The sequence below is a fragment of the Hylobates moloch genome, unplaced genomic scaffold, assembly GCF_009828535.3.
Source record: "Hylobates moloch isolate HMO894 unplaced genomic scaffold, HMol_V3 SCAFFOLD_3, whole genome shotgun sequence".
Lineage (NCBI taxonomy): Eukaryota > Metazoa > Chordata > Mammalia > Primates > Hylobatidae > Hylobates > Hylobates moloch.
In genome coordinates, this window is record NW_026652278.1 from 94,273,363 (window position 1) to 94,294,270 (window position 20,908).

Consider the following 20,908-nt stretch of genomic DNA (forward strand, 5'->3'; position numbering starts at 1 on the left):
GGATTGTCTTGGCAATGTGGGCTCTTTTTTGGTTCCATATGAACTTTAAATTAGTTTTTTCCAATTCTGTGAAGAAAGTCATTGGTAGCTTGATGGGGATGGCATTGAATCTATAAATTACCTTGGGCAGTATGGCCATTTTCACGATATTGATTCTTCCTATCCATGAGCATGGAATGTTCTTCCATTTGTTTGTATCCTCTTTTATTTTGCTGAGCAGTGGTTTGTAGTTCTCCTGTAAAAGGTCCTTCACATCCCTTGTAAGTTGGATTCCTAGGTATTTTATTCTCTTTGAAGCAACTGTGAATGGGAGTTCACTCATGATTTAGCTCTCTGTCTGTTATTGGTGTATAAGAATGCTTGTGATTTTGCACACAGATTTTGTATCCTGAGACTTTGCTGAAGTTGCTTATCAGCTTAAGGAGATTTTGGGCTGAGACAATGGGATTTTCTAAATATACAATCATGTTATCTGCAAACAGGGACAATTTGACTTCCTCTTTTCCTAATTGAATACACTTTATTTCTTTCTCCTGCCTGATTGCCCTGGCCAGAATTTCCAACAATATGTTGAATAGGAGTGGTGAGAAAGGGCATCCCGGTCTTGTGCCAGTTTTCAAAGGGAATGCTTCCAATTTTTGCCCATTCAGTATGATATTGGCTGTGGATTTGTCATAAACAGCTCTTATTATTTTGAGATACGTCCCATCAATACCTAATTTATTGAGAGTTTTTAGCATGAATGGCTGTTGAATTTTGTCAAAGGCCTTTTCTGCATCTATTGAGATAATCACGTGGCTTTTATCTTTGGTGACATCACCACCTGGATTTCTAATGGGAAATTTTTTACCATAGCTAAATCCAATTCCTGGTCTCTCAGTCTTCTCTATTTTAGTAAACGGCAATTCCATTCCTCCAGTTGTTCAGGCCAAAAGTCTCAGTGATAGTTTTGACTCCTCTTTTTCTCTCATATCCCATGCATCTAATCTGGAAGGAAATACCTATAAAAATATATTCAAGATCTGACCACTCACTACCAATTCCCTGCCACTAACTACCTGGTGGTACCATCATCTCTCACTTCAAATACTGTCAGTGGCTCCTATCTGGTCTCCGTGCTGACACCTTTGTCTTCCTGTAGTCAGTTCTCAACACAGCAGACAAAGAAAACCTTCTAAAGCATCAATGGAATCTTGTCAAACCATCTAACGACTTCCCATCATGTTCACTGTAATCCAAGGCCCTTCATGGGCTGACTCTCCTCACCTGTCTCTCTCAGACTTTGCCTTCTACTTTACCCCTGGCTCCCTGCACTCCAGGTACACTGGCCTCTTGCTCCCAGGCTTTTGGGCTTCATATCACTCTACCTGTAATACTCTTTATCAATTGCCCAATTCCACCTCCTCAGGGAGGTCTCCTACGACTGCTCTATTTCAATACCACCCCCCCCGCCCCCATTGCACTCCCTACTCTCTCCCTCAATTTATTTCTTTTAAAAATACTTGTCACTATAATATCTTATTGATTGATTGTCTACTACACTACAATGCAAGTTCCATTTGGACAGGAATTTTTTCTGTTTTGATCACCACTCTTCCCCTCATCTAGAGCACTGGCTGTAGATACTAATCCCTAGATAAATGATGTTTAGTAAATTGGCAAAAAAGTCCCAGTAACGCCTGACATATGCAAGGTTTAAATAAAAGAGTACACTCTTATATGCTGTGTTACTTTGGCAATATTTATCAAAATTTAAAATGCTGACCTGTTGATCTAACAATTTCGTGGCACCCTACAAATTAACACATGTATGCAAATATGCATACACATGTTTATCTGAAAACTTGTTTTTAACTATAAAAAAACTTAATAGTCATCTAAGATATATTGTTTGGTACTGATATAGAAAGTCTTCCACAATAGTTTGAGTCCATCCTTGAAGAAAATACAGTGGATGCAGTATAGTATCCATACTATACATGTACCTTAACATCAATTCATGATGTCTAGGACATACAAATGAGGAAATCAGGTACCAAAAGAGCGACTTGTTTTTCTGCCTTATTCCTTTGATATTATTTGAATGTTTATATTACTTTAAAAAAATTTAAAGATGTATTTTAAATGTGCAAAGAAAAAGCCAAATAATTTTCAGCATAATGTTGCTAGTGGCAAACTTTAGAAAACTGAACTGGGATTGGGCAAAACATTTGCTTCCTCTCTATGTAGGTATGTATGTACGTATGTATATGTGTATATTTCTATATACGTATGTATATTTTAGACACGAGGTCTCTGTCACCCAGGCTGGAGTGCAGTGGCATGATCGTAGCTCAGTGCATCTGTGTACGGCTAGGCTCAAGCGATCCTCTGTGCCTTAGTCTCTCAAGTAGCTGGGACTAAAGGTCTGTGCCATCACACCCAGGTAATTTAAGGAATTTTTTTTTTTTTTTTTTTTTTTTTATAGAGACAGGGTCTCACTATGTTGCCCATGGTGGTCTTGAGCCCCTGGCCTCAAGCAATCCTCCAGCCTCAAGCAATCCTCCGGCCTGGCCTTCCAAAGTGTTAGGATTACTGGTATGTGCCACTGCACCCAGCTCTCTTCCTTAACATTTTTATGTTATTTGAATTTGTTATCACAGTGAATAGGAGGTATAATTAAAAACACTAATCAGGATACTGTAATAAAATCTAAAGAATAATGAAAGGTAAAAAGGACATTTATTAGTTGATGAATACTATGTTGTAAATACGTATCTGTGGATTTTGAAATAAAAGGATTTTTATTTTATGGTTTTATGAGACAATAATAAGATCTATTTTCTTATTTTTGAAAGACAGTAGTCTATTTAAAGTATGAAAAACATTTACCTTTCCTATTCATGGCCACATAACGTTATATAATACTTGCTGAACACCAAGACAAGTGACTTCTCCTTCCAGCTAGTGCTGAGGGAAGCTGCTCTCTTACTGCACAGATGCCAGGAGGGACGCCTCGTGGAGAGCGCACGCTTTCACTTGTCAAGGGCAATGAGCATCCCCAAAGTACAGGTTATAGTATCTCACATACACCCAAACACACAGTTAATTATTTAAATAGTTTCAACCACAGGAATTGGCATGATTTTCAGTTTTTCTCATTTTACGAAAAAATTTTAAGAAATATTTTGACATTTACTAATCCCAGAAGGTAATTTTCCTTTGACTGGCTTTGAGGCTCATCGATTAGTAGCAGAACTGGTTGTGAAAAATAAGATGAAGGAAGAGGACAAGAATTATATTCTAATTCATTTCATTTGGTTCTCCAAGATTCCTTCAAACTAGTAATTCTGTATGTGTAATTTAAAACTCCTGACCATGGGAAGATAAATCAAAGGAAAAGTGAAAAGAAAAAGATCATGAACCCCAAGGATGTAGTTTGAGGACGGATCCTCCCTTACTTCCATGGGAATGACAACATATAGTAATCTAAGTAAGGCTTATTGGTTGCCAACTAGGAGACTTCCTTTCTGGGAGCTTTCCTGAGAGCCAAATTTCAACATGGGGTACTAATTCCCTGAGTCTAGTTTTGTAAAGAAAGTCTTTCTACTCCTTCATTGGAAAGACATGAAAGAACAAGGGGGATAATTAACGAAATTTTAATTGGAATTTATTTCCTGATGAAGTATTAAAAACAAACAATTTATAGGTAACCAGAGTTTAGTTTTACTGAGCTCTTCTAAGCATTATAATATGTTACAAGCTTGTGAGTTGTCAAATTAGAATGAATAATTTAGTTCCTCTGACTTAAGTGCTTCAGAAGATAGGAGAATGAAGACATTTAATTTCTAGTCTCCACCTCTGAGATACATGTAATCTTTGCAAATATGAGTCATATACATGAAGTATTATATAGAGAAATGTCACAGTACACAATTAAATGCTAAATTAAAAGTGATGCAGAAAATAAATACTATAAGAGTCCTTACCTAATTACATTAATCTCTCTTTTATGCCTTGCTAATGTGCCACAGAGGTAAAATTGAGTATTTTCTTTTTGATTTAAAATATGTTGTTGGGAAGTTAAATAAATTTGAACTGTAGTACCAAAAAATCCTGATGTTTTGTTTTACCTAAGTTACCTGAGTAGCAGTGTGAATTATAATAATCTTTGGACATGACTTATTCCAGAAAATAAATAATATCCAATAAAGCAGAAGATCATGCAAACTAACTACTCATTTTCTTATATAAACTTATTGGAGAACAAGTGGGCTTTGTGATGAAAGAAGTGGACATTCTTGGAAAATGCACATAAATAGCAAACTTAATACCATATATAAAAATGAAGTGGGAAATCGGTATTTTAAATGTACCTTAAAGAAATTATGACCTGTCACATTTCTACTACTGATAAATAGAAAAGCTTACAACCAATGCTCCTCGTGTACTTTTGCACCCTGCTCCAACCCTGATCCACAAAGTGCTTATTACATATTCAGTGCTTTATATGCACTGAATCCATTAATCCTTACAGAAGCCACTTGAAGTAAGAATTATTATTATCCTTATTTTATAGATAATGAAACTAAGACTTAGATTACATAACTTGCCAAAGGTTGACCAGTTAGTACTGGTAGCCAGGATTGTACCCTAGGCCATGTGGCTCTGGACATGCTCTGAACAGGTTACTGTGCTGTCTCTCCAAAGACAGAAGAAGCGTAGAGCCCATAAATGAAAAAAAAAGCCTTACAAAAAAACAAAACAGAATAAAAGTGTGGTTCCCAATGAATTATTAAAGACTTCATTGACAAGTACTTAATCAAATCTTTCTGAACTTCTCAGAATCTAAGATGATAAAATTTAAAGCACCCTTATTATTCTCCTTTACTCAGAATGAAAATGAAGGACATACATAATAATCACAAAACTTCAGGTCAAGAGATTGTTTTGTTCTCTTGATTCGAAATTTCAGATGGCTCTCCATTGCATATGCCATAAATTCCAAACTCCCATGCATGGCAAATAAAGGTCTCCTGACTGCATACATTATCGCTTAAACAATCCCTTCATCTTCACTTGCTATTGTTCTGCAGAGTATATTCAATTTCCCAGACATCCTGAACTTTCATGCTTCTGCTATGTATTCTTCCTCTTCTCTAGGGCCAAATTCCTACTCATCTTCTGGAACTCATATCCCGTCTATCATCAACAATCCTCTCCAGGCACCAATGCCACTAGTTTGTTTCCACCTGTAAACTTCCTCCTCTGGACTACAGTACCATGTCATTGGTCCCTTGTTTCCATTTACCACACAGCAGCCGGGGTGATCTTTCAAAAATGTGAAGCAAAATGTATCACTCTCCTTCTTAAAACCTTTCAATGGCTTTCCATTGTTCCATCATTCCTGCAAGGCTCCACATTTTTGGGCCTGCACCTTTTCCACTATTCTATTCATTCTCGCTAAATGACCTGCTTGTGTTCTTTATAAATGGCAAGCCTTCTCTACTCCATGCCCTTGTACTTGCCTTTCCCTCTGCCTGGGATTCTGTTTCCAACTCCACATGGCTGGGTCTTTCTTTTCCACTCCAGTGTCATGGTTCCAAAGAAGACTTCCATGATCACCTAAACTAACATGCTCTATACTTTACTCTTTCACATCATCCTATTTATTTCCTTCAAAGCATCCATCGCAGTCTGTAATTATCTTGTTTAGTTACTTGTTTACTTTCTTTTACTCTGTATTAGTTTTCTATTGTTGATGTAACAAATTAACATACCCCTAAGAGGCTTAAAATAGCATACATTTATTATTTCACAATTAGATGCCCAATATGGGTCTCACTGGACTAAAATCAAGGTGTTGGCAGAACTGTGTTCTTTCTGGAGACTCTAGGGGAAAATCCACTTTCCTGCCTTTTCCAGCTTGTAGAGGCTGCTGCATTCCTTGGCACATGGCCCCTTCCATCTTCAAAGCCAGAAATGGCCAGTTGAAACTTTCTCACGTCGCATCATTCTGACACTGACCCTTCTTCAAACTCCAGCTTCCACTTTTAACACTGCATTTTGCCTAGCCACGTAACCCGAAGTAATCTCCCTATTCCTTTGCTACTTAATAATCCTTGGTTAAGTAATGTAACATATTCACAGGTTTTAGGGATTAGGACATAGACATATTTGGGAGGCCACTATCCTACCTACCACACTCCCCCACCAAAATGTAAGCTCCATGAGGGCAAGGACATCATTTTGTTCCCCCCGTAGTCTAAATTCCAAGCTTTATAGCGCATAACAAGGGAATATAAGACATCTGTTGAACTAATGAACAAACTAAAACACTGCTGCTTTATTGATGTTCTTCTTGACCTCTCCTGACTCTTGTTCTTTGTGCTTTTGCATTATTTTTTATTCCGCTACAATAGTGACTGTATCCCATCATGTTTACATTATCTTCCCATCTATCATTAGGTCTTTGGGTCAAGTGTTCAGTGTTCTGATCATGTGTCAGTAAAGGATTAAGTGCTATGAAAAATGTATTGACTTAATGAATTTTAAAATGAAAGGGACATAAAGTTGCAAAAAGTTTATGTTAATGATTTGGTAATTGTTTTTATGGCTTCCTAACCAAATTTGGAGTATTCTGATAATGTGTCAATAAAGGGTTATCCTGCTGTGAAATATGTGTTTATTTAATGAATTTTAAGCCTGGTAAGCATCTGAAGATATGTCTCAGCTTCGTATTTTATACTTGAGAAAACTGAAACCCAAAGAAGCTAAGTAATTTATCTAGTTATACAAAAATGGTGAGCCGGAACTAATTCCAGTTAACTTTGTATAAAACCTACCTCTTAAGGTTACCATGAAGATTCCGTGAATGCATTTAAAAGCACATAAACACAGTGCCCAGCACATAGCAGTGCTCTATAGTGGGGGCACAGATGCTTTATTGGCATGATCATTATTCTAAACATTACATATTGCCCACTTATCAACAACAAAATGCAAAATAGTTAATAATTGCTGAATCAAAGAATGATTTTAAAAGTAACATGGCTAAATAATTTTTAACATGCGAATTGCTTTCCTACTTTTATTTTTATAGAAAAAAGTAGGTAAAGAAAAATAAAGTAGGGCATGCATATTACACTAATCTTTATCATGGAGTCTTCTTTAACTTATCTGAACTAAAAGCAATTTCTTGCCTCCATTATTGTCTTTCCAGCAAGGTCAAAACCATTTTTATAATAATACTAAGGCACTACTTGCCCTTTTCACTTCTTTGGCATTTGCACTGATGATACAAAGACAATGGTAGGTCAAACTGTTGGCATCTTAGCACTTACCAAGGCAGCAGCAGCAAACTATATCCTTGCAGCCCTCACTGCCACTCATTTCCAGTTAAAAAATTTGCCAGTTTCACTGAAGTACATCCTTGATGAAGTAGTGAAAATTATTTTAATAAGTTTTGACCCTGTATCGTATGTCTCTTTAGTGTTCTGTACAACAAAATGGGATGTATACACAAAACACTTCTGCTGGACATCAAAGTATAACAGATGTCTTATGGAAAATCACTCCTGGAATTGTTTAAGTTGCTACCGAACTAGCTGCTTTTTTCATGGTACATCGATTTAACTTGAAAGAATAACCAACTGACAAACAATCGTTATTCAGGTTTGAGTATTTGGCAGATATTTTCTCAAAAATAAACCAAATAAGCCTGTCATTTAAGGAAAACAAATTGGCCAAATTTGTTGCCAATAAAATTTGAGCTTTCAGATGTAAATGAGAATTTTGGAAAACATGTTAACTGCAGCTGAGTTGAATTTTGCAATTTCCTGATTTTGAAGACTCTTCTGAAGAGACTAGTGCTGTTATTAGTGATTTTTTGATTGGGTAAAATGGAATGTGTCAACATTTGGAAGATCTGGACAATTCAGTGAACCAATATCTTCCAAATAACTAATGCATGATGTTGCAAATTAATAAGTGGGTAAAAGGCACACTCAAAGTTCAAGAGAGCAGTGATTTTTTAATGTAACAAACTATAAAATTCATTGATATGGTTTCATATTTTACATCACAACTGAACTTTAAGAAACTGCTACTTGGTGAGTTTTGGTATAGTAATCAAAGAATATCCACAATTATCTAAAAAGGCTAATTCCAACTACGTATCTATGTGAGGTTAGGTTTTAATACAGTTCAACACATTGAAACAGCTAGAATGTAGAAGCAGATACGAGAATTCAACTGCCTTCTATTAACCCACACATTAAAGAGATTTGTAAATATGTAAAACAATGCCACTCTTTTTAAAAAATACAGTTGTTCCTCAAAGATATTTTATGTTAACATGTAGTAACTTTATTATTAAGAATAAATATTTAAAATTTTTCTATTTTTAATGCTGTAAATATCAATAAATACAACCCACATAGTCAAAAGCACTCTGGGGCTGTAAATCACTTTTAAATGAAGGGTTCCTGAGACAAGCATCTTTTGAGAATTGTAGAATTTAATAAGGTTAGCCACTAATCAAATGTATCTATTCACACTGAATTAAAAAAAAATTGAGACAGGGTATTGTGCTCTGTTGCTCACACTGCAGTGCAGTGGCATGATCACAGCTCACTGCAGCCTCAACCTTCCAGGCTCAAGTGATCCTTCTTCCTCAGCTTCCTGTGTAGCTGGGGCCACAGGCACACAACACCACACCTGGCTAATTTTTAAATTTTCTGTAGAGACAGGGTTTTGCCATGTTGCCCAGGCTAGTCTCAAACTCCTGGGCTTAAGCAATCCACCTGCCTTGGCCTCCCAAACTGCTAGGATTATAGGTGTGAGCCACCATGTCTATCCTTAAATTAGTTAATTAAATTTCTAAATAAAATATAAAATTAAATTCCTCATTCATACAGCATACATTTCAAGTGCTCAAATAACCACAGGTAGCCAGTGGCTATTAGATAAAATAGAGAACATGTCTTTCATCCAAGAAAGTTTTACTGGACAGTGTTGGTCTATAGTATATTCTGAAGGTCGTTATTAGCACTTACTAAGTATCACTGGTATTATTCTTTCAGTATTTTATCATATCTGTGTTAACTCCTTAAAAAGAACATATGCTTTTTGAGGGCAGGAACCAGAATACTGATATCTGTATCCACATACACACGATATTTCAATATATTCCTTTCTAAATTTACAACCACCGAGTCTCCACCTTTTCTGTTCTTATGTGTTTAAAATAAACTATTTTGTCAACAAATTAGTGTTTATGTTGCTTCATTTCATGTTTTCATAAAGATTTAAAGACAAACCTTTTATCTGTTAGTTATACTACGTAGGTCTTACAGTTATAATTAAGAATTTTCAAGTTTTCCTATGAGTTCTGTACACCTGATTGAAAGTAATGTTTTCATTAAAGTATTAAAATTATTCCATTAGATTATATCTATAAATAATAAAATGATTAAATTTATCTTGAATGAATTAGTAGCACCTAGGTTCAGAGGATTTTATTTTCTGTATGGCCTTTGTAGAGTTTCTAACTTTTTGAGGTGTGATTTGATAATCCTTATATCCCACTAAAAGTAGGATGTGGAGTTTAAAAAAGCTTATTAAAACTAAAATTTAAAATAAATTTTGTTTATGCTTCTGAGATTTTTACATACTAGGATCCCTGCGACATACTCTGGGATGTCAAAATACTAGGCATGTCCTGTAGTGATATATCTGCCCTCTATTACTCCTCATACAATAGGGATTTATAGTATAATGAATGATTGCTTCTTGGCCTTTTGGCTAAGATCAAGTGTACAGTATAATGAATGCTGCTTCTTATTTCCAGTTTAGTTTAAGGCAATGCTCCCTGGCAGGCAAGGCCACATTTATAGGAAGGAAAATAACAGGAGAGGTATGTGGACTTCTGGTCAGGCACTTTTCTGGTCAACAACCAAGATATGTACCTGGAACTCGGTGGGAGATAAGCTGCTTATATACACACCCAAGCTCTCTGCCAATTTAGGGTTGTGGATCAACCCCTCCACATACCCCAATAGATTCCTTTTGGAAACAAGAAAATTTTTCCTTTTATATTTTTGTTCTGGGTGAAAGAACCAGAAACATGATCCATAAAACAAATACACTCTTTGTACTGATTTAAGCAGTACTGATTTGGGCCTTACAAAATCATCGCTCCATGCAAAAAGACTGTATACTGTAAGCTGAATCATAGGATTTTATTTCTTTAATGAAAGTAAATAAAAATAACTGTTATTAGGAGATATACCTAATGCTAAATGACGAGTTAATGGGTGCAGGAAATCAACATGGCACATGGATACATATGTAACAAACCTGCACATTGTGCACATGTACCCTAAAACCTAAAGTATAATAAAAAAAAATAACTGCTATTTAAATGAAGTAATTTTTGTAAGTTGTAAACTTTATATTACACTAGCTTCTAAAGCCTGTTTTCAATTTTGTCTTGCTATGTAAGTTCATTCTAAACAATTTTGTTTCTGTAGCTAAAAAGGCTTATAATCTAAATATATTTCCATAGACTGATTGATTTCCTATATAAATTATGTGTGTAAATGTGTAGCAATTTATTTCCAAAGTAACATTAATCTTAAGCTAAGCCTAAAAATTTTACATTATATTAGCAGTGGTAGAAATTGTTTTTGTTAAAGTAAATTCAAAGTTCATAGTTCAAATAGGTTTACATTTTAACATGGCAAAATCAGGAAATTTAGATAAAGGCCATATTACTAAGTAACTATTAAACTGAAAAAAGACAATACTTAATAAGCTCTAGTCATGTCTGCAGGTAGTAGCAGTCTAAGATGCTAAGTTTAAAGGCAGTGTTTGGTTTGCAAAAGGAAGCAGTTTCTTGTATTTTCCTCACATATAATGAAAGAAGAATAACTATTTATAAGATTTTTTAAAGACTGAATGAGCAATTTATATAAACTGCCTATCTCAGTAACTAATTAACAGATGACCCTATAAACCACCCCCACACATAGTTTCCCCAGTACACAAACACACACAGTTTACCCTGAATTCATTCTAACAGTCTATACCTTAACCAGTATTAAATCTTAAACTGCATATGATTACAAACATCATTTAGAAGTTTAATAAGAAATTTAAAAGATTTATATTTCAAAATCATATGCAATTATATACAAAGAACATAAAAAACAGAATGTCAGAATCTTATATCAATCCTTCCCTCAAGTAAAAGTTCTGCCTATGGCTGGGCGTGGTGGCTCACGCATAATCCCACCACTTTGGGAGGCCAAGGCAGGTGGATCACCTGAGGTCAGGAGTTCAAGACCAGCCTGTCCAACATGGTGAAACCCTGTCTCTGCTAGAAATACAAAAATTAGCCAGGCATGGTGGCAGGCTCCTGTAATCCCAGCTACTCGGGAGGCTGAGGCAGGAGAATCGCTTGAACCCGGGAGGCGGAGGTTGCAGTCAGCCGAGATCATGCCACTCCAGCCTGGGGGACAAGAGTGAGACTTCGTCTCAAAAAAAAGTTCTGCCTGTAAGTATTCACAACAGATTCACTGGCCATTTTTTTTTTAACTTTTAAATTCAGGGGTACAAGTGCAGGTTTGTTACATAGTTCAACTTGTGTCATGAGGGTTTGTTGTGCAGATTATTTCATCACCCAGATATTAGGCCCAGTAACCATTAGTTATTTTTTCTGATCCTCTCCTTCCACCCTCCACCACTGGTAGGCCCCAGTGGCTGTTGTTCCCCTCTGTGTGCCCATGTGTTCTCATCATTTAGTTCCTACTTACATGTGAGAACATGCAGTATGCCTGTGTTAGTTTGCTAAGGATAATGGCCTCCGAAACCCTACAAGCCAGAAGAGATTGGGAGTCAATATTCGACACTCTTAAATAAATTCTAACCCAGAATTTCATATTTAGCCAAACTAAGCTTCATAAGTGAAGGAGAAATAAGATCCTTTTCAGACAAGCAAATGCTGAATTTGTTACCACCACATCTGCCTTACAAGAGCTCCTAAAGGAAACATTAAATAGGGAAAGGAAAGACCGTTACCAGATACTACAAAATCATACTGAAGTACACAGACCATTGGCACTATAAAGTCAACTACATAAACAAGTCTGCAAAGTAACCAGCTAACATCATTATGACAGCATCAAATCCACACATATCACTATTAACCTTAAATGTAAATGGGCTCAATGACCCAATTAAAAGACACAGGATGGCAAATTGGATAAAGAACCAAGAACCATTGGTATGCTGTATTCAAGAGATCCATCTCACATTGCAGTGACACACATAGGCTCAAAATAAAGGGAATGAGGAAAATCTACCAAGCAAATGGAAAACAAAACAAAACAAAAAGCAGGGGTTGCAATTCTAGTTTCTGACAAAACAGACTTTCAACCAAACAAAGATTTAAAAAAGACAAAGATGGGCATTATACAATGGCAAACATTTACATTCAACAAGATCAAACTATCCTAAATATGTATGTACCCAACACAGGAGCACCCAGATTCATAAAGTAACTTCTTAAGAGACCTTCAAAGAGACTGAGACTCTCACACAATAATAGTGGGAAACTTAACACTCTACTCACAATATGAGATCACTGAGACAGAAAATTAACGAAAATATTCAGGACCTGAACTCAACACTGGATCAAATGGACCTGATAGATATTTACAGAACTGTCCACCCAAAAACAACAGAATGTACATTCTTTTCATTGCCACATGGCCCTTTCTCTCTAAAACTGCTCACATAATTGGAAGTAAAACCCTCCTCAGCAAATGTAAAAGAACTGAAATCTTAACAGTCTCTTGGACCACAGTGCAATCAAATTCAAAATCAAGACTAAGAAATTCACTCACTCATACAATTACATGGAAACTGAATAACTTACTCCTGAATGACTTTTGGGTAAATAATGAAATTAAGGATGAAATCAGAAAGTTCTTTAAAACTAATGGGAACAAAGAGACAATGTACCAGAATCTCTGGGACTCAGCTAAGGCAGTGTTAAGAGGGAGATTTATAGCAACAAATGCCCACATCAAAAAGAGAGAGAGATCTCAAGTTAACAACCTGACATCACAACTAAAATAACTAGATAATGAAGAGAAAACAAATCTCAAAGCTAGCAAAAGATAAGAAATAACCAAAATCAGAGCTGAACTGAAGGAGACAGAGACAAGAAAAACCATTCAAAAGATCAACGAATCCAGGAGCTAGTTTTTTTGAAAAAAATTAATAAAACAGACAGCTAGCTAGACAAAGAAGACCAAAAATTCAAATAAACACAATCAGAAACAACAACAAGGGGGATATTACCACTGACCCCACAGAAATACAATCAACCATTAGAGATTCATTGCCTTTTTTTTTCTGAGATGGAGTCTTGCTCAGTTGCCCAGGCTGGAGTGCAGTGGCGCAATCTCGGCTCACTGCAAGCTCCACCTCCTGGGTTCATGCCATTCTCCTGCCTCAGCCTCCCAAGTAGCTGAGACTAAAGGCGCCTGCCAACACATCCAGCTAATTTTTTTGTTTGTATTTTTAGTAGAGACGGGGTTTCACCATGTTAGCCAGGATGGTCTGGATCTCCTGACCTCGTGATCCACCCACCTCGGCCTCCCAAAGTGCTGGGATTACAGGCGTGAGCCACCGCGCCCGTCCAAGATTCATTGCCTTTTAAAGCAATCAGTTCAAGCCCTATGTCTTAGACAGAGGAAAGGGAAGAAGAAATACAAGGGAGGTGGGGGGAGAGAAACAGAGTGAGTCATAATATAGTTTGAGCCCTGGTATCAACCAGGGCTCACTGAAGCTATCATTTTTTATACTTTTCAGTCCTTCCCTTTTTTGGCTTATACCTACTAACTGAGTTGGAGTTCCAAAACAAATGATTAATTTTGAATAATTCACAAATTATGGCTAAGAATATGGCAATTAGAAGAAAGGTTTTATTTCCACCATGCCTGGTAGAATTCTTTAGTAAGTGGTGGCTTTAGCATTTATACCCAGGATACTGACTCTAGAGCTTGTGCCCTTTATCACAATGCTGTAGTAAATGCTAGCACTATTACATGTCTTTGAAATGTAACAATGGATTTTTTTTCTGAATTATGACAAGCTTGCACACACCTATATGCATCTGGGTTTTTTTTTTAACATATTTTGATATCTTGTAAAGAGAACCCAAGAAGTAAGAGAGACTACAATGATGCAAATGGTATATTCCTATTCTTAATAATTTAGATAAAAAAAAATTTAAGAAGAAATTATTTCTTTTCCTACAAAGCTGTCTTCTATATTCATGGGAAGAGGTATACAACTCAAAATCTACTGCTTCAGTTATACAGAAAAACAACACCCTGAAATTGTATTTTACATATGTCTCTGATCCAGATCAATGGGAGTACCATCCAAAGCATGACTATGGAAACAGAACTAGGGATCTATGTTATATAATCTTGCCTTTTTGAGAATAGAGGCTCACCTATGAGAGGTGTTTGTTTAGGTAGAGGGTAGATCAACTCAAACTACAGATTTCTGTTGTAGAAGGCACTATACAATCTGGCACTAGATTTTCCAGGCATCCATCCAATTACTCACAAACAGGATATGGGTGGGATTAGCTTGTGTACTAGGAACAGTCAGATCACAGGATGTCCCCAGTTGGAAAACCTAAACAACATGAGAGTTCTCTGTACTACTCCAGGGTTATAAAGTTAGACTGACTCTATAATCAGAATGTTCTATTATTCTACAGACTTTAGAGTGAAGTTACCAATACAAAACCGTCTTTTGAGAAAAGTGTCTGAGAAGACCAAAATGAACTACGAGTCAATGAATATCTACAGAAGTTCTCTAAACTGTCCTCTTTTCCCCAAGTATCTCTTAACTAAGAATAGCTGTCAACCTGAGTCATGGGGGTGATATGAGGGTAGGAGGCAGAGTAATGTTTTCTCTAGGTCACATACTTTGTATTCAGCTTATAGCTTGAATCTTCAGATTGGCAACAAGTGCAACATTGGCAAATCTTACAATTCCCTCGCAATTCGCAAGTTACAAAGCACTTTAACCAGAACATCCTTAGAGCAATATACTATAACATTGGTAGAGTTGGTATTATAATCACTTTTTAAGGAAAAGATACAGGAAGCTTAGTAAAGTTAAGCAAACTATTCAAATTCACACAGAGAGTAATTAGAAGAAAAGGATTAAAAACAGGTCTCTAGAGTTCTCTCCAAAGTACCATGGTACTCCAGAAATAAATTATTGCAGAGTTCTTTGAATATATCATCACACTTCATTTTTATAAAACATTTGGGCCATTTATATGTATGCATATACAACTGATACTTTCAACAATTATACCATCCTTTCATAAACACTTGTACTCCAACTTTTAAATAAATGAGGTCAGGTCTAGAAAAATATACCCTTAAGTTCCACCAAAATATAGACTGCTACACAATAATTTCTCAGACTTGAAAAATAAAACAAGAGGAAATCAAGAGAAAAATTAGGTTTCAAGCCAGATAGTTTAAAAACTTAAAAATGGGTGTAATTTACATAATTCAAAATTTGTGGGTGACTAATGCTACAGATCACAACTGAGTAAATGGGTCCAGTGATGAATTAGTCTAGGAAGTTTTTCATATTGAGAAATGTGGTTAATTTTGGATTTTTTAATAAAGAACTTCTTGGGTTTATTGTAGAATATATACATAGTAATTTTTACTTTTATTTCTCTAACCTTTATTGTCTATGAGGCCTGATTTTCTCTGCCACAGTTTTCCCAACCACATTCTTTTTAGAAACATTACCTCCTGGCTGGTTAGGGAAAACTGAATTGCGATTATTAAGATGCATCTTAGTAAATCTTGAGAATACTTGAGAGTCCTACCAAATGACAATGCTCTGAATCCATGAGAACTAACAGTGGAAACTCATTAAGTAATGGTTTACTCAAAATTTTAAAAATGCTTTCCTAGATTTCTTTTTATTCTCAAATAAAAAGGCTAACTCAAATTCAATTGATTCAAATTCGTGGTTTTCTGGTCTTTGTATTTAAAATTAGTAAAGATTTAATGAAATACCAAATACGCACCTCTTCTTTTTATGGATATATTGGCTATCCCAAATTTCTTCAGGAGTTCTAACATTCTTTCCAGAGTAACAACTGCTGAATGTTAACCTACCAAATGTTTTCAAATTTTCTGTAAGAAAAGAGATTTTTCCCATTTAAAAAAACCTTGATTGTATTTATTTTATAGGGTAGCTTGAAATGGAATGCTCCACTTAAGGATCGTACTCTGTCTATACTGACTGTTTTGTTTATAGCCTGTACCAAGGTTATTCTTATTAAGCATAAAATGCTGATTCATCAGGCTGAAAATGTAAAATAAGGCAATAAAATATCAAGATTTGGTAAACCACTTAAAAGAGAAAAACCTATGCAATATATTATATCAACAAACCACAGGTCAGAAATTCTCACCTAAGGAAAATAAGGTACATCTGAGCAGCATACATGTTCTAACACTAGTTTAGCAAACTATGAGCTGTCAAGTTCCAATAACCTATTATTCACACCTCTTCAATCACTTCCACAGAGTTGATTATAAATAGCCTCATACATTTTTAAATAAGGTCATTCTGAAATGAAACAAAGAAGGTAGTAAATATTTTTGTACATAAGGGACTCAAATCCTAACGTACAACAGAACTGTGTACTACTCAAATATTCAATATAAAGAAAAGTAACAAAACCTTTTCTTAACTATGTCAAGTATGCACTATATGTAGATTCAATGGAATACCTAAATTGCAGCACCATTTAAATATAGCAGCTTAAATAAAATATCATCCCCAGTAAGTTTCACTCATATTACTAAGCCTTTGGGCATTATTCATGATATAGTAAAATATAATAATCAATTTGTTGATCTAGCTGGAACAATGTTATGCAAAGTCATGATGAAAAGACTAGTCTACAAAAAAAAATTTATAGTCTCACTGATGATGGCATTGGTTTGCAATAACTCCATAAAGCTGATGGTATAAATGCATTTCTTCAAAGTGAATTTACATAAACACATATTAGAGAAAATGTAAAATGTTGTAATGAAATGGAAGAACATTTTTCAAAACAATTAAATTAAAATTGAGTATAATTGGGTAAAGTACCATTTAGTAGGCAAGGGTCAAAAACAAGCTGAAATCAACCAAACAAAAGAAAAACAACAACAACAACAAAACAAAAGCAAATATTTGGCTTTGTATGAAGTGTACTTTCTAAAAATTGATCAATACAGAATCTCTAAGAAACATATAAACTATCCTTATTATTCTGGAGTTGTTTTCTATCATGACAGCATATCTGTTGAAATTAGAGTAGCATACTCCTAAAATTTCTCTTTTAAGAACTAGGCCTGAAGAACAACTGATAACAAGTAGCTACAATTACAGTTGCTTTTAACTATTTAAAAATTTCTAATGAAGGTTTCAAACTAAAAACCCTGAAGTTTTCCAGATGAATAAACTTGCTATATAGCCAACTTTTCTCATTTTTTCCTACAACTGGCTGCTTATAGGTAACTCAAGAGATAATACGTTACATTTGGGAAGAGGTAAATTAGAGGTTTTGACTAATTGCTTAAACACTGATCCTCATGCATTTACATTATATAGTAACACCTTTTGGGAGTATACCTATTGCATAAACCTTTGTTACTGGAATTTGAAAATAGAAAAGAAGTTGGACACATGCATAATATTAACAAGTTTCACAATCCTTTAAAAAATTACATGCAAGTCCCAATTTCTACTTAATCATTTCCTTCACCTGGTTGTAGAAATGTTTACTTAAAAACATTTACTGCACACAAAAAATTAGTCACCTCTGTTCTGTTTTCCATAAGACATACTTTTTAAACAAAAGCTTTTAGTTAATTGTGGTAAATTAAATATCTTCTGACAAGGTGAGTATAATAGAAAATGGTTGACCATAGAGAAAACCATGAGACTAATTTGCCCACATTCCAGAAGAGCTGCATGAAGATTTCTGAAATGTGGGCATTGTTATCCATATCAAGCACTTCTAATTTTACACTCCTATGCCACAGTCATCAATATTTTATTGGAAGAATTCTCACATGAAACAGTACATTTATATATACATTTATACGTGTACATATATATATATATATACGCGCGCGCGCACACACACACACACACACACACACACACCGTGAAATGCTACGCAGCCATAAAAAAGAATGAAATCATGTCCTTTGCAGCAGCATGGATGCAGCTGGAGTCCGTTATCCTAAGCAAATTAACACTGGCACAGAAAACCAAATACTACATGCTTTCACTTCTAAGTGGGAGCTAAGCATTGGGCACACATAGACATAAAGATTGGAACAGACACTGGGGACAACCAAAGGGGGAACAAAAGAAAAGGAGTAAGGGCTGGAAAGGTACCTATTGGGTACTATGCTCAGTATTTGAGTGATAGGATCATTTGCACCCAAAACCTTAGCATCACACAATATATCCACATAGCAAACCTACACATGTACCCCCAACTCTAAAATGAAAGCTGAGATTATAAAATTATTAAAAAGGAAATATAGATTTTTTGAAAAGTACATTTCTGATATGAAAGCTATGTTCTTCCAAGGCCATACATCTAATGATGCTACTGCACCATCTTTAATGCTGTTTAATTCAACAGTTTAATTTTCTTGCTTAATTCAACAGTAAAACCAGGTAAGGGTCTTTGGGGGAGATGATAATCTGAAGATACTGTCTCTAACTTAGTTCTCTTTTAAGAATGAATATAAAATTCTCCTTAGAGCCAATATTCTACAACCTTAAACATGTACTGCACATTTCACAATATGAAGATTCCTGAACATTTTCTTTGGTCCACACATCAAAACTAAGGTAACTGAGATGATAATTCCTACTTTCTATTTCATAGCTTCAGAACTTTACTCAAATGTGAAGAACTATAATTAAGATCCTCTGCTACTACCGCACCCTATGCCAAGCACTTTGCTTTTCCCATACCCTCTGGAGTGACTTACAGGGCTTCAAGACAAAAAGGCTTTGCCCCATTCAAAACATCTATTTGAAAGACTGGTCTTCTGACTTTAATACATGCTGGTCAGTGGGGAGAAAAAGAATAAAGAACTGTAGGCCAGAGTAACAAAACCCCCTCTGGAAAGGACGGCCAGTAGTTCAAATGTGTATCTATGGATCAAAGCAAACACAGGTTTAATCAGGGTCAATGTTTGTGTCTAAGGGGATCAGAGGTGGTCACTTGAAATCAGCAGGAACGGGGGGAATACTGTGATTTGAGTTGGTGCAGTGATTGACTTACTCAAAACATGTATTGAGCTTTTGTCACATGTCAGGCACTTTATAGTTAAGAAAATTAATAAATCAGTTTCTATCCCCAAGGATCTCACTAGTAGGGGAGACAGACATGTAAATAAATTATAATAAAATATGGTAGTTTTAATTGACAGAAACAACTTCAATCCAGGTAGAGAACAAAGAGAGAAAAGAAGGATTGACTTTCTCAAGAATGGACACTGGAGATAGGTTTCTAGAAATGGAAAGGCTTTAGCAGGGAGGCAATGTCTAAGCTTTTTTTTTCCTAAGCTGGGTTTTAACGGATAAACCAATCAGATAAAAAGAGAGATGAAGGTCATTTCAGAAAGAGAAAAGAGAACTGCTCCCTCCATGCAAATTCCACCAAGCTATCCTTAAATTAGCAGCAGAAGCCTGACAGCCTTAAGTTTGCAAGATACTGAATTTTGCTAGATAGCAGATGGTTGAACTCAGGTGTAAAGGCTACACTTAAATTGTAAGAATGTATTTGTTTTATCAATACAACTTGAAACCATTGGTAGATTAATACCACATGGTTGTCCCAACCCATGCATGTGTAGCCCCTCTCATAAGTCACAAGCCACACCCATACTCTTCTAAGGTACCCTGGCATAAAAGGACAATACTCCTCCATGCTATAGAGGGTGCATCTGCTAGAACTCACTGACACAACTGCCTGTCCCCCATCTAGTAAGGTTCTCCCAATCATCCATGCACAGTTTTCCCTACCTGGAGTGGCTGGAGCTAAAACCAGTCATTCTCCCCTAGGCTTCTCCCTAAATTGGTACAAGGCTGGCAAGAAATAGCATTTGTTTTATTATCTGATGAGTTTATGTTTTTCAGCAAATGACTGGAGGAAAAAGTGCCTGCTCTTAGCTTTATTTTTAGAACAAGAAAATTGGTCCTCAGCCAATGAAAAATAAGAGGTACAGGGTCAAGAAACAGGCTGGATTGTTGATGAGGTGTTTTGAGAAATCTCAATATCTACGGAATGAAGGAAGAGAAAGAATGGTGAAGAATCATCAAAGATATGATGAGACTGAGACAAGCATCACTTGTGGGAAACTAAAAGATGTGAGAGTTTTTACAAAAAAGCAAGTGAGGTGGCCAGAATTCTAAGATGACTGACCTCCAATGACCCATGGTCTTCTATCATCCCCCTACCCTTGAGTATAGGTAGGACCTGAGAATATGATGGAATATTACTGTTGTGATTATGTTATCTGGCAAATGTGAAGTGATTCTGCATATGTAATTAAGGTATCCAAACAGCTATTTGTGTTTATCAAAGGAGATTATCCTGGGAGAGCCTCATTTAATCAGGTGAACCCTTAAAAGAGGAGTTAGGCCTTCCCTGAATTCAGAGAGGCAAAGCAGTAGACTCTCTCTATTCTGCCACTTTTGAAAAGGTGAAGAGCCATATTGTCAACTGTCTGTGGAGAGAAGCAACCTTCCTACAAGTGCAAGGGAACGAATTCTGTCAAGA

At 35.8% G+C, this 20,908-nt stretch overlaps 1 protein-coding gene across 10 annotated transcripts in view; it reads right to left on the minus strand.

Annotated features, from left to right (window-relative positions):
* Positions 1-20,908, minus strand: part of ZEB1 (zinc finger E-box binding homeobox 1) — a 210,379-nt gene that overhangs the window by 84,613 nt on the left and 104,858 nt on the right. The window contains exon 1 of one of the 10 annotated variants that reach the window (XM_032144053.2): positions 16,127-16,198. The exons of the other annotated variants lie outside the window; for them this stretch is intronic. Coding sequence (XP_031999944.1) covers positions 16,127-16,181 — 55 coding nt within the window. The 5' untranslated portion in view covers positions 16,182-16,198. Of the gene's footprint in view, positions 1-16,126; positions 16,199-20,908 lie in introns of those variants that run through there. 10 annotated transcript variants of the gene reach the window in all.